Genomic DNA, 15,275 nt, shown 5'->3' with positions numbered 1-15,275 from the left:
AGCCTCCGAGTGCTCCTCAAGGGGAGCCCCATGTAGAGAGCATTACAGTAGTCCAGGCGGGAGGTGACAAGAGCATGAGTGACTGTGCGCAAGGCATCCCGGTCTAGAAAAGGCCGCAACTGGTGCACCAGGCGTACCCGGTAAAACGCCCCCCTGGCCACAGCCGCCAACTGGTCGTCCAGTGTCAGCCGTGGGTCCAAAAGGACCCCCAAGTTGCGAACCCTCTCCGAGGGGGCCAAGGTTTCGCCCCCTATAGTCAGCGATGGAATCAGCTGACCATACCTGGGAGCCGGCAACCACAACCACTCAGTCTTGGAAGGGTTGAGCCTGAGTCTGTTTCTCCCCATCCAGTAATGCCAACGTTATCTTAGTCTCTTCAAAGCTCAAGTGTTAACTCTAGTTGCAAGTAGCTATAATTAAAAATAGTGTCATGCATTTATTCATTTAAAAATTTTTCAACTACACTTGAAGCTAAGTGAACAGGGAATCACTGGAAGCACTGCTGTTTTTCCTTATATACTGTGCTCATTTCCCCCCCAAGGAAAGTGATATTTTTACCGCTGTCCCATGTAAATGTTAGCGTGAGGTCATATGACTGTGACTTGCAATTTCCTGCCAGCTTCCCTATTAATGGCTGTAAGGGCCATAAATGGCGATCACATGACTGTGGGATGCTGTGACTATTGTAAATATGACAATTGTAAACATGCACCAGTTGCCAAGAGCCTGAATTGTGATAGATGCTGCAATGGCTACAAATTCAAAGACTAATCATAAACCTACTTTTGGAGGGCATTCTAACTTTGAACAGACATTGAACAAGCAGTTGGTAAACAAGGACTACCTTTATATCACACATATCAGTAAAATTAGGATCATTTTGCTTTTCATGAATTATGTCATGCAATACTCATATATGGTGCTGCAAGTCTGGAAACAGGATTTTATAAAGATAATTCATAATATATAACATTTTTATTATGAAATTCTGATTTTAAAATTTGAAATAACGTATAATTTGTATAACGTAAATTCTGGAAGATCAATTGAATTACTAGGAATTTTAATTTGTTTTTAGTGTGCATTCTACGTTTAACCTTTTAAAAAGATTTTGAAGTCAGATGATTTGTACATTTGAAATTTTTAGCTGGTAAAGCAGAAATAGGTTACTCTGGGTCAAATGCAATGAGAAGAGATAAGCTCTGCTAATATTTCATGCTCAAAAAACTCTCAACTGACAGTGATAGGTAAATAATTTCTTAAATTAATTTTCACATCTGTTTAATAATTTGTTTTGCAAATCTTTCTCTTACTTTAATTTAATTATCCTGATAGAATGTACTGGATAAATGATATAAAATTCTTTTTTCCCAGAAAAACAAAGCAAAATAGTCTGATTGAAACAATACCTTCTATTGTTTCCACTGATCTTATTTATATTGCCTGTATTTTCTTACCAACCTCTATCTGCAAACGTGCCCTCTTTAATTGACAACACATTTCAAATTATTGTCGAATGCTGTATATTGAATAAATTATGTCATGGGACTAATAAATTAATAAACAGCATAAATAAAAATGTAAATGCCAGTAATCATGCTTATGATTGATTCTGAAATTAGAAAAGGATGAAACAAATTGTGAGCTTTCTTTCCGAATCTTTCTTTAAATGTACTTTCCAATTTCACATCAGTACACAGGAACATCTATTAGTTTAGGCAAGACCCATCATCCTCCAGCATCTTTTTGTCAAAATCATTCCTTGAAAGCAGAAAATGGACACTTACCTTTCTCTTATCGCTGTTGCCTTGCAACTTCTATTTGGAGATATGCTATTCCTAATGTGGAGGTGACATGACTGGTCCTTGACAGATACCTCCTTAATAATTTATCCAGGGCACTCTTCAAGCCATCGTATTGTTTTGTTGTAACAAATTCTACTAGATTCAGCTTAGTGTGGCTATTGTATCAGGATTAGATTAATGCTAAAAACTTTAATTTGAACTTATTCATCATGTTTGAATTCTAGTTTCAAACCATGGCCAAGATGACCACTTTCTACAGGGGGAAATATTTCCCCCTGTAGAAATACTTTGTATATATATATGTATATATATGTAGAAATATTGATGGACAATATTTAATATTTATTTGCTACGTATATGTAGGGATGTAGGTCTATACATAAGTTGTTCATAGTATGTTTAGGTGTGTGTCATGTATATGTTTCACTTTGAGAGCGGGCAACTAAATTTCATTTTTGATGTGTGCCATTGTGCTCACAGTATAAAAATGACCATAAAGGTTATCTTATCTTATCTTATATAAGTGACAATATAATATTTAACCATGTTTAAATCCAATTGAAAAATGTGCAGTGGAAAAAAACCATAAAACTACGGTCAGTTCCTAGATTCTCATTTATAACTTTGAGAACATTGGCAAGTATCAAGATTTAGTTGTGTATATTTATATTATTTCAGCATTCAGTGTTTGTGATATATATGTTACCTTTTTAGCAATAGTTTCTGGTGGTACATCTCGCCTTCCAAGGGGATATGGATTCCATTGGCTGCCAGTAGAAATATCTTCCTGTCCATTGTCTAAAATGCTGCTTTGTTGTGATGGGGTCTATTTTTAAAATATTGATACATTACTTAGAATAATACAAATACCTCTTTTTGATTTACTAACAGTTACTTTATAATTGCATAGACACAATACATATCTTGCAGTTTACTAATTATGCAAACACATATATATTGATATATACACACATACTTACATATATTAAAATAATATACTTTTATAGGTTGCTGTAAAAAATTGGATAAAGACCTTAATAGACTTCCAAAGAATATGTAGAAGGTTGCAATATCAGAATATTTCCACTGTTTAAATATGGTTAAGATAGAGGGCTTGGTTTCTATTTCTAAATACTTTATAAAATACTTTATACTACCAAATGGAGAAAAAATGATCACATTCTTTCTCCCATCCAAAATATAATAATAATAATAATAATAATAATAATAATAATAATAATAATAATAATAATAATAATAATAATAATAATAATAATAATAATAATAATAATGTCTTCTAGTCCAACTCCCTGCTCAGGCAGGAAACCCTATAACATTTCAGACAAATGGTTGTCCAGTCTCTTCTTAAAAACTTCCAGTGTTGAAGCATTCACAACTTCTAGAGGCAGGTTGTTCCACTGATTAATTGTTCTATCTGTCAGGAAATTTCTCCTTAGTTCTAGGTTGCTTCTCTCTTTGGTTAGTTTCCTTCCATTGCTTCTTGTCCTGCCTTCGGGTGCTTTGGAGAATAGCTTAACTCCCTCTGCTTTGTGTCAACCCCTGAGATATTGCTATCATGTCACCCCTCGAACTTCTCTTCATTAAACTAGACATACCCAATTCCAGCAACCGTTCTTTATATGTTTTAGCCTCCAGTCCCCTAATCATCTTTGTTGCTCTTCTCTGTACTCTTTCTAGAGTCTCAACATCTTTTTTACATCGTGGTGACCAAAACTGGATGGCCTTACCAAGGCATTGTAAAGTGGTATTAACAATTCACGTGATCTTGATTCTCTTTCTCTGTTAATGCAGCCTAGCACTGTGTTGGCTTTTTTGGTAGCTGCAGCATACGGCTGGCTCATATTTAAGTGATTGTCCACTAGGACTCCGAGATCCCTCTCACAGTTACTACTATTGAGCAAGGTGCCACCTATACTGTACCTGTGCACTTGGTTTTTCTTGCCTATAATTTAATGTTAGAATGGAACTATAATTATTTAAAGCTGCCCAGTGTCGCTATATCAGTGATATTGGTGGCAGATGGATGGATGGATGAATGAATGAATGAATGAGGATTGTTCAGGTAGTCCTCAACTTATGACCACAATTGAGCCCAAAATTTTTGTTGTTAAGTGAGACATTTAGTAAGTGAGCTTTGCCCCATTTTATGACCTCTCTTGCCTCAGTTGTTAAGTGAATCATTGCAATTGATAATTTAGCAACCTGTTATTAAGTGAATCTGGCTTCCCCATTGACTTTGCTTTCAGAAGGTCGCAAAAGGTTATTACATGACCTTGGGACACAACAATGGGCATAAATATGAAACAGTTGACAAGCATCTGAATTTTGATCAGGTGACCCTGGGGATGCTGCAAAAGTCGTAACTGTGAAAAATGGTCATTAGTCACTTTTTTCAGTGCCATTGGAACTTTGGTCACTAAACAAACTGTTGTAAGCCAAGGACTACTAGAACGATATAATCTTTGTGGTGCCATAGTAACTTTTACATTACAAAAAAGAAAGGGCTGGTTCAAGTAGAGGAAGAATTAAAAAAAAGAGAGATTATATGACATCCATTATGGTAGGTGAATAATTTCTGTATTTAAAGATTGAATTACTAATTTTAGATGCAGCAAGATCTTGCAAGATCTTGATACTGTTACTGCAATATGGTATAATGGCTCCTAATGTCCAGAGAATAAAAGCCTTTGGAGTCTGAAATACAGGTTCTTTTACTGCATTTGTCTATATGAAAACATAAAGATAAGAATGATAAAACAACCGTAGGAAGAATAATCATATACTCCCAATTAAATACATCATAAAAAAATGAATAAACTTTATCAGAGTCAAACTTTTTTGCAGCAGAATTTGACATATCAGGAAAAAAAATATCCCAGGCATTCTTTGTAAAACATTTAATTAAGAAACTATATGTAGGTTGAAACTGCCAGCCAAATGAGCCTTGAAAGGATACAACTGCTTTAAATTGAAAATGCCCATTTTGTAACATTTTTTTCTGAATGCCTAGTACAGCCCTTTCCCCCAACTTTAATTAATCTTTAATGAATGAATGAATCTTCATTAGAGAGTTTTACATGGAGACTTGATCACCATTTTATTAAGTGAACCTTTTAATCAAGGAATGTCCTATTCACAGGAAGATCAACGGACGACTGAAATTAATGATTAGCTTAAACTCCTCATAGTATTACCAAAACATCTTATGCATAGTTTGATTGCTTGTAAAGAAGCAATCAAATGCTTTTTAATAACACACTCATTTCCTTTCTTTAATTATAAATATTCTTGGCATTATCAGCCTTACTTGGCCGAGGCAAATAAATATGCACATGTTTTATACTTTAAAGGTGGGAGACAAGGAATCATAAATGTGTTTAAAGTCAAATCCTGAAAAAGAATCTAGTAAATTTCTAATCCAAAGGAAATCCTATGCCTTTACTTTAGAACGGGGGTGTGAAACTGCTGGCCCGTGGGCCGGTTGCATCATACGGAGGCCGCACCCACCCCAACTCCGCAATGCAAAAAAAGTGGCTATTCATCGCGACACGTCACATGATGTGGTGAGTTTGACACCTGTGCTCTAGAACATTTCACTGTATGTTTGGGAACAAACCTTAAGCAATACAGTCTGGCATGAATCCAATGACTGTATTTATAGGAATCCAATTTCATTTTAAGTGGGTAAACAAGAGCTTTCATGAGATATAAGTATTCTTCTATTTACACTGTATTCCTACATGCCATGGTCTTAAGTTAAAATTTGATTATTATTTTCCATTAATAGGAGAGAATCATACTAAGATGCCAGAATCACATTACATGAAAACTACACAAAACAGTTCAATTTAAGGAACAATTCATTAGTTATTCCAATTTCCAGTTCATATGTAGAAATGCAAAATCAACTCAATGATAAAAAAGAAGATATATATCATTGTGGAAAATCAAAATATTATAGTTATTTCAATGCCAAGACCCACTAGCTTGTTTCAATGATGTGCAACACCCTTTAATACACTAAGAAAAAACATACACCTGCTCACAACAGGGTGGTTCTTTAAAAAAAAATAGAAATAAAAGGAAAGAGCATTATTAATGTTGCTAATTGTAGAAAGCACAAAGAGAGGAATCAACATCATAAGTATCTGCAATGATACAAAGTGGATAAGGGTCAAAATGTGCACTGCGATTGCATGATAAAAGTCCCATTACTTATGTACTTGTGTTCTGTGTCAGGACACAAGTACAAAAAATATAATTTGGATTTAATAATTCATATCCTCTATTCAGAACCATCTTTTTGCCAATTTGTGTGCACTTGAACAAGTTAAAAGTATGTTGAATCTTATAATATATTTTGGAATATACCACTTACACAATCACTAAAGAAGCCTATTTCTTTCTGGCCAAGAAACTGAATGGATTAATTTGAACTTCATTGAGAACTTTCTGTAAAATGTTGTGGGATATACTGTATCCCATCCCGATTTTTAAATACACATGGGGTTTGATACAACATATAGCTAACTCTACAACAGTTTACATAAAGGAACACACAAATACAGTAAAAGATATGAGCAGGACATACATCTGACATTTCTCTTGAGTTAAAACTATAAGCTAGTCTTAATCAGGGCACACAACGTAGTATCTGTAGATTCTGATTCCTGGAATGCTGTCTTAAATTAAAAGAATTTGTGATGCACTTTTGATAGTAGTGTTAGGCACCTGAATCATACTAACGCCCCTGACATCTCTAAACATTGACAACATGAAACATAACTCTTAGATCTTTCTGGTTAACACATGGAGTTCTGTACATCAGTCTGCAAGAGAAGAGCAGAAAGCAACATGACAGAGATGTGGTGAGCCAAATTACTTGGAGAAGCAGAGAAGTCACATTTAGGTTTAACTTCACTTTTTGGGTCGCTTTTGGCACACAAGCATGAATAATAGAAATGAGCTAAAGAGGAAGAGGGGTATGGAAGAGTATTTATTATGTGACTTTGATATATGCAAGCTATCTCATACTTACTTTCGGTAGAGGTAGCTCTTGATGCATTTGGTTTTCAAATTTAGATTTAGTCTGCAAGTTTAATGTCATGCTTCTGCCCGCATGCATTGCTGACAAACCTCCAGAGCGCAGCATGCCAAGGTTAACAGTGTTGTGTTTATAAGCAGCAGTCTGAGTAGAGGAAATAACAATCACGTGACGAGATATGAACACACATGCTTCTTCAGAAAAAAATACTGCACATATATGATTTTCACAGTCTCAATTAAAGCAAACGAACAATACCAAGAAATAAGGAGCTTATTTATGCATGCACTGTGAGACAGAAGCACAGAGAGTGCTAGTTGTACATAAAATGGTTACAGTACCATAAAAAGACACTGACAGAAAAAAAGCAAACTTCATACCTCTAAATGGCCTCTAAATCATGGCTGATATACAAAACCAAGTTAACTTTGTGGGGAAGGAAACACTGAGATGCTGTATTTACCTCTTTACAATAAAATATCATATGTCATCTCAGAAACTAAATAAATTGGGAAAATGATACAGAAAGTCCAGAGCACTTTGGGAAAGAAAAAGGATTTTGAACCACCAAATTTGGGGGAAGAAAAAAAAATGTTTAAAAACTCAAATAAAACAATACTTTTTTGTGAATAAACTTAACCACACCAAAACATCATGTGGCTGGATATTTGAATCTTTCACAACTGGTATATTAGTTGCTAAATGTCAGTAATCCCAAGAGGTGAATATCACACAGAACACAAGACATCTTAAAATTGATTGTACTCAACATCCTGCTGTATATTGGAACGTATAGTATATTATTTCTGGGTCAATTATGATGAATACATACTGGCAAAAGATTATGCATTGTATACTATCTGGAATCTAATTGAGAAAAAGCATAGAGATCCTGACTTACTCCATTCCCATTAAGTTCTCCAAATTGGCTACACTGATTTAGTATATTCCTATATAGAATTATGACGATAATGGAACTCATCGCAGTCATAAGTCGTGCTGGTTGTAAATTAGGCCACCCACATTGCCAGCCTAATTTTACAACCTTTTATGCAGTGTTGTTAAGCAACTTCTACAGTCATTAAGTGACTGCTGCAGTCCTTAAGCAAACACTGAGGTTGTTAAGTGAACACTGTCGTCATTAAACAAACCAATGATTCACTATGGCCAGTTTTGCCGAAAACTGGAAATGCTGGTTCTCCAGGGGAGAAGTGCAACCCCATCTAAGACTAAAGATAGAATTGGGGGAAGGGGCACTGTTGCAAATATCCAGAATTCCTTGGTCTTGTCAAGATTCAGTCCATTCCTCCCCTTAATCGCCAACCTCTAGACACACACACAGGATGATAGCATCACACAGAAAGTTATAAGCACTGCTAAAAGCCTTCTCTCTAGTGTCATATTTATATAGCAATATCTCTTCTTTTTAAAAGAAGCACAAATGCCAAATTATATTCCTTCATATATGCATTAAAAGAAAAAGAAAACAAACTAACCAAAGAATAATGTTCACAGCTTGCAATAGCCAATTCTTCTTGCTTTTCTTTTCCCCAGCATTCAGATTTAGGATCGACAGTCAATCTTAGATCTGAGCCTTTTAGCAGCATATAGCAAAACAAAAAACAAACCTCGAGAAATAAAGATATTTGTTTTCTTTCTGCTTTCTGAGCTCCCTTTCTTTGTCTTCTAAACTAATGCACTTTTTTCCAGGGATTAGAATATGAGCTTTATTGTTCAGAATGATGATTCACTGCAGCATATATATTTTTTAGAATCTACTTTGAACTATGATTTTTTTTCCAGTATTAATCTCTTCCCATATGAGATTGCAATTAATTTGAGCTTAGGAAAATAACTTTTATTTGACTGATTCACACTGGCAGTCAGAAACTGTGGGTTAACATTTTAGTCATTTATTTAAGCACATCAGTTTCTTAAAAACACAAAAAAAGGACCAAGAGACTTCAGGCAGACAATGTGGAAAATAAATGTGATGAAAAATATAATTTAAATCATAGTACCATTATCTAAAGCTTTTTTTATAATGAGGTGGCATATGACAGTCAGTTTGGTGTAATCGTTAAGGCCTAGAAACCAGGAGCCTGTGAGTTCTAGTCCTGCTTTACGCACGAAAGCTGGCTGGGTGATTTCAGGCCAGTTACTCTTTCTCAGACTAACCAACCTAACATGGTTATTGTTGTGGAGAAAATAGGAGGGGGAGGGAGTACTAGGTATGTTCACTACTTTGAGTTATTTTTAAAGTAATAAAGGTGGGATAAAAATCTAATTAATAAACATATACATACTGTACATATGATGCTTTTCATCTCAGAGGATCAACTGTATCAAAGGATACAGTTCCATGTCCATAAAAATATGAATGGTATGAGTGATCAATACTGCAATATTTAGCCATTTACATAATTTTAATACTTTGTTGATGTAATAAATAGAAGGGCATAACTTTGAGGGCAGGAGGAAGAGATGCAACTAAGACAACGGTCAGATAAAAGAAATTTTGAGTCCAGGGAAGAACTGTAACCTGAAGAAAAGTCTCAGACAAGGTGCTCATAAGATAAAGGAAGAGAGATGGGGAAGCGCATTCAGACTTGCAAGATTCTGTTTCTATAATCTTATAATAAAAGGAATTCAAGTCCCGTCTTAGCCATGAAAGCCAGCTGAGTGATTTTGGCCCAGTCACTTTCTCTCAGCCCAACCTACCTCACAGAGTTTTTGTTGTGGGGAAAATAGGAGGAGGAACATATGCTGGATATGTTTGCCATCTTGAGTTATTTATAAAAATAATAAAGGTGGTATACAAATAAATAAATTAGTATGCATGGCTTTGGTTTCTTAGTCTGGTCTATTTTGAAGGGTTGACAAGTCTCCCACTGCTGCATTCATTAATGGGGGGAGGGCTAACAAGGTCAGCATAAAAGGCAACTCCTTAAAAAATAAGACAATCTATAATATGGACAAAATTGCCCTCAAAATGATAAGTAGCAACTATACAAAATTATGTGCCTGCAAAATTCCAACCTTCACTCACAATGTATCTTTCTTCTGTGCTATATGGAGCAACCAGGTCCAAGAAACTCAGCACAAAAAGGAATTCTATAGGAGGGAATTCCAAAATAATGGGAGCAGTAATTAAAGATGCCCACTTCTGAAGTCCCATTGAGATAAGTCTCATATTAGACGGGGCCTGGCAGGACTTGACTATTCAGTTTGATTATAACAGAAGGTGATTCCTTAAATAATTTGAACTGGAGTCATCTAAGGTCCTAAAGATGACAAAACCTTGTACTGCACTTGGAAACTAAATGGTAGTCCACACAGCTCCCAAAACAATAGAGTCTGCCAAATATATTAGGATGTCCATCCTTGTTTGCGCTGCTGAATTTTGTACCAGTTGTAGCTTTCCAAGGAGAGCCCCATATAGAGCACATGATAGTTATCCTAGTGAGAGGTGACTATGGCATGTGACTGTTTATGAGCTTATCAATTCTACTACTTTTCACTTCTCTGTTCCTGCTTATTCACATTCAAAAAAATTTCCTGCAGAAAGTTCCAATTGTGTGTTGTAGAAATATGCATTTATAAACATGAATGGAAAAGTGAAGGTGAAGGGAGGTGGTTTGGATTTTGTAAACTTCTACTTCCAAACTTTTAATCACTGTAAAGGTATCAGTGCTTCATTTTCTAAACTCCTCTCCAATATGGCTGTTCCAACGATAAGGACGTTAAACCACTTTGATTAAACATAAGTTCCTAAACACTTTCAACTAGATTAACCCCATGCAGGTTTCGAGTTTTCATTTCCTGATGATTTAGCACTGAAATTACAATCAAAAACATTATAATTCTGCTTTCCTAGGACTGTACAAATCAACAATGTATATTTCTTGGGTCCATGAAAACTAGATAAGCTAGAAACTGGCTAGAAACTGGGAGCCTGTGAGTTCTAGTTTTACCTTAGTTACAAAGCCAGTAGGGTAGTCTTAGTCCAATCACTTTTTCTCAGCCCTACAAAAAGGCAATGGCAGTTCTGGAAAATCCTTGCTAAGAAAACTTCTGGAACTTGTCCAGGCAGCCTCCGAAAATCAGATACAATTGAACAGAAAAAAAGTGACAGAAAATTTGAACATAAGGAAAATATGAATCATATAGACTACTACATGATTCATATTTTCCAAAATAATTGAAATATTTTTTCTAGCATATTTATCTCAATTTTGCACTTCTTTTACAAAAATCTACAGAGATGAACTTCATACTTAACCTATAATCTAGATCGGGGGTCCCCAACCCCCGGTCCATGGACTGGTACCGGGCCGCAGCATGCCAGCAACCGGTCCACACAAACAAGCAAAGCCCCATCCGTGGGATGCAGGCAGCACACAAAACCATGTACCCTCTGGTTTGTGGAAAAACCTCTCTCCACGGAACTGGGCCCTGGTGCCCAAAAGGTTGGGGACCTCTGATCTAGGTCTTCCAACAAATCAAAAGTAATATATGTAGACATTTACTGTAGTTATCTCACTTTTTAAACATTTAAATATTTTTACACTTTAACTACAAAATGCAGTTTAAGACAAAAACCAAACAAACCCCAATTCTGCAATTCTTTCAGTGTGGTTCAGTGTAATTTTCTAAGAACATCCTTAGATGTTCCCTTTTCTTATACACTATTATAAAGTTATAATTTCAGGTGGAAATGGTATTTTTTTAATCCTTTCAAACTGTTATCCTACTATGCATGTCTGCTTATCTCTATTGCTTTTACTCTCAGTGGATAAAGAGTTATAAGTAGCTGTATTTTGCATGGAATTCATAGGCCTGGGAATTATGAATTCATTTCACAATGAAAACAGCAGTAAAGGAAAGATATAGAGAAATTTTCCCTGCAACAGCGTTGTGCTAAAATTTACAAGTTCAGGCTGAATTAGTTGTGAAAAATAGAGTCAGAGAAAATCCTAAAACCATATGTGATGCACTATTCCTTCCTCTGCATATAGGGCTTCTAAATTATTTATTGCTATTTCAGTTACCGTAAAGCATTTTATTCAAAGAGTAAACATCCTAATTAAGGCTCCAAATAATACACTGACTTGTAATTATGTCTACCTAAAACACCAACTTCCATTGAGTTAATCTGTACATTTACCAGACAATATTTGTTACTTAATAACATCTTTTTTATGTACATTTGGAATGTAACTAAGAGTTAGCCTACTCCGAGTTTGTTTTTTTTTACTTAGGTAAAATTCCTAAATATACCTATATAGACTGTAAATTAAACTTAAATCAATTAATTTACTTCCAAATACACTGGTTTAAGGCTTAGGTATCAGAACGTCAACATGTAATTAATTCCTGTAATTGATCTTCTATCGTGGGTAAGAAAATCAACAAATTATTGAGCCATAATTGAATGACACATCTATCATTGTGCAACAAAAGAGAGGCTTATTCATAAACACAGAAAAAACTCAGTAATTCTACTGAGTTTCTCTGGATGTCTTTTCAGAATTGTGGATTGTGCCTATTCAGCGAAAGTCTTTCTGGGCCATAGATATACATCATCTTTGTTTGAAACTTATCCTGTCATTTCTCTTTATAATGTAAAAAAGTAGAATATAAAAACAGCCTGAGTTTAGTAGTGGCTTGATAAATAGTTTAACTTAAAAAAAATACAGTAATTCATCACTGAAGCTAGCGTTATTTGAAATATTTTTTAAAAATACATGAGTGATGTTTTTTTAATTCTTACTTCAAGAATTCCTGAAATGTATACACATTTGTCTATCTTAACAGAGATATGCTTATAATATTAACAAATAGCATATTGATCACTGCAAACAGAAAATTTCATTATAAAAAATTCAAGGCGTGAATTACAAAGAAATGCCAGACATACCCTGTCTAACCTTCTAGCTTCTATATGTCTAAGTAGCTGTTGTCTCCAGTCAGCAGGCATTTTACCATAGCTCTCATTGCCCTTCCCAGGGGTAGGCCTTGTCTTTAAATCAGGGTTATCTGATGGCTTCTCACCATAGTTACTCAAGTTATAGTCGGACGGTATTTTTTCCAACAGAGCTGCCATTGTCGGCCTAGCTGAAACTGGCCTGGTTTGGGAGGTACCATAACTCTCTGTACTGTAGCTCCTTGCAGACAAAGGTCTCCTTTGCGTTACGTTTTTAACAGGGAAGCTTCCAGACTGGCTTTTCACTTCTTGATATGAAGGGTGTTCATCTTCATACCTGCCATTTCTTTTGAGAAACTGGGATTCAGACCCTGAAATGCTGCTTTGGCGTTCCATAGCTCCTCTATACTGATGTCTGTTATACCTATCGCTTTGAGGCATTTCATGAGGCTCGCTGACTCTTCTATACATTGACATTTCAGTGGAGCTGGCCAATGAATCTGCTCTTCTTAAAAATCCAGCCCTTGATCCCTGACTTGACAACTGAGTACTGACAGTCTCTTCATTAACAGAAGGCTGTGAGAAGGAAAACATGTGTTCCATGGATGGATATCCTCGGTAGGCTCTGGGACTAACCAAATCCTTAGAGACATTTTTTGTCTGCTGGGGAATGTATTCTGGAGTATGTTGGAAAGGGGGCGGTAGTCTCTTTTCAGCTTTCACTTCTACTGATCCTTGAGGATTAAAACTTTGGTCAAACTGGTACACTTTTTTAGTCACAGAGGGCTTTTGCTGTTGTTGGACCTTTACACTTCCATAAGTCAGCAGTTCATCATCAAGCATTGGCACAGACTGGCTACGGGACATACTAGACATTCCATGTTCTGGCCCCAACATTTTATCTTGTCTGTCATGCATCCCTGCGTTATCAGTAGTAGCTGCATAGTTCTCTAGTGGTATGTTATAAACTTTATATGCACCAATATCTATCTCATCTATACTTTGTGATTTCTTAAACCGGCTTGTTTTTAAATCTCTCATCATTGGAGAAAGCCTCTCTGTACTTTTGCTGATAGAAATAATATTTTTAGAAAGCTCTGGGCGACAGTGAATGTGTGAAAATACATTGCTGAGACTTCTGTTGGTATTGGAATCATGATATTCCCATGGTGTACCTGGAGAAAAAGTACTAGATATTTCAGGAGAGTCTTTAACAAGGTCTTTCCTTTCAGGTAAAGGGCTGGTAGTAGGGGTGCTCTCCAGCTTAGAAGGAAAAGCTGTCCTATCTTCAAAGGGGCTAGGTGTTCTTGTCCAGTTCTGCCAAGGGTTTGATGGAGGCACTTCTGATTCAGGGGTATTTCGGATAGTGGGTTGTTCAAGTTCTAGGGGAATACCAACTATCCTATCTTGCCTAATTAAAGGCCTGCGTCCATGAGCAGATGTGCTTCTTGATTTGGAGCTTAAGAGAGGATTAGTGCTAGGATTCTCCACTGTGTTCTCCTCTGCCACAAATCCTGTGTTATCATAGTGAGAGCTGTCATTCCAACTGTCAGCAAAGGCATCACTCATTGGATGCCTTTCATTATGTTGCTGTAAATTTCCTGCTGGAGCAGATTCCCGCTGACTGAGTAATGGCTTGGTCTCAAGGGGTTGTGGGAAAGATTGGACAAGCCTGCAAGAAACAAATATTTAAAAAAGCCACATCAGAAAACAATTACAGCAGATTAAAATGTTAACAAATACCTGATCATTATTGCATACATAGTTTAACCAATCTGTTACTGAACGGAATGTTAATCTAGGTTGGAGTGGAATACAAAAATTGGTTGGGGACTTGGGTGATCTGTTAATGCCAAAGTTGATTTATTTTAAATTCTGCAATAGACAAAATATTATACAAGCAGAACAGACAAATTTTCTGAACAATGAGGTCAATGAAGCGCTTCTAAGCTATATCGATGTGCTTAGCTCTTTCTTTGTTATCAATGAAATCCACCTTGGAATGAATTGTTTTCCATCCAAATAGAAGAACTGGAATGAAGGAGAAATTGGAGGGTGAGGGAGGGAGGAAGAGAGAAAAGCAATAGAAAAGCAAAAAGAACTTCCTCCCTTCTTTGTAATAAATTCAGGAATAGGTTTATATCACATAGTACATAGCACTGAGCTTACCATCAATGTCAAAGCCTCTTTCAAAATGTAATTGGCTATATCCCTGAAGGAATAAAATTGCCCAGTAGTTAATTTAAACATGTGTATATTGATTGAGAAAAACTAGATGACACATAAACATTACATAACCTTCTATGACCTTTAATTAGTATTTTCAGTAGAAATAGACCCTTGGGAATTTGTGAAAGGTATAAGAAGTTTTTTTATTTTTGATTCATTCATGAAACATAAAAAAAATTCTGAATTCTTGATAGGAGATTCTCAGAAAAGTCAAGAATCAAAGACAAGAATCAGGTCTTGAGCATTATTC

The 15,275-nt window shown here is 35.8% G+C and overlaps 1 protein-coding gene across 1 annotated transcript in view; it reads right to left on the bottom strand.

The window, feature by feature from the left end:
- The window catches only part of LRRC7 (leucine rich repeat containing 7), a 119,103-nt gene that overhangs the window by 17,455 nt on the left and 86,373 nt on the right, over nucleotides 1–15,275 (bottom strand). Inside the window, exons 19-21 of the mRNA XM_015821195.1 lie at nucleotides 12,791–14,468; nucleotides 6,865–7,014; nucleotides 2,512–2,631 (exon numbers count right to left, since the gene is read on the bottom strand). Of these exons, the coding sequence (XP_015676681.1) occupies nucleotides 2,512–2,631; nucleotides 6,865–7,014; nucleotides 12,791–14,468 (1,948 nt within the window). The remainder of the gene's footprint in view (nucleotides 1–2,511; nucleotides 2,632–6,864; nucleotides 7,015–12,790; nucleotides 14,469–15,275) is intronic.

The sequence above is a fragment of the Protobothrops mucrosquamatus genome, unplaced genomic scaffold (assembly GCF_001527695.2).
Source record: "Protobothrops mucrosquamatus isolate PMUCROS unplaced genomic scaffold, P.Mucros_1.0 scaffold1270, whole genome shotgun sequence".
Lineage (NCBI taxonomy): Eukaryota > Metazoa > Chordata > Lepidosauria > Squamata > Viperidae > Protobothrops > Protobothrops mucrosquamatus.
This window is presented reverse-complemented; position numbering and strand designations above follow the sequence as displayed.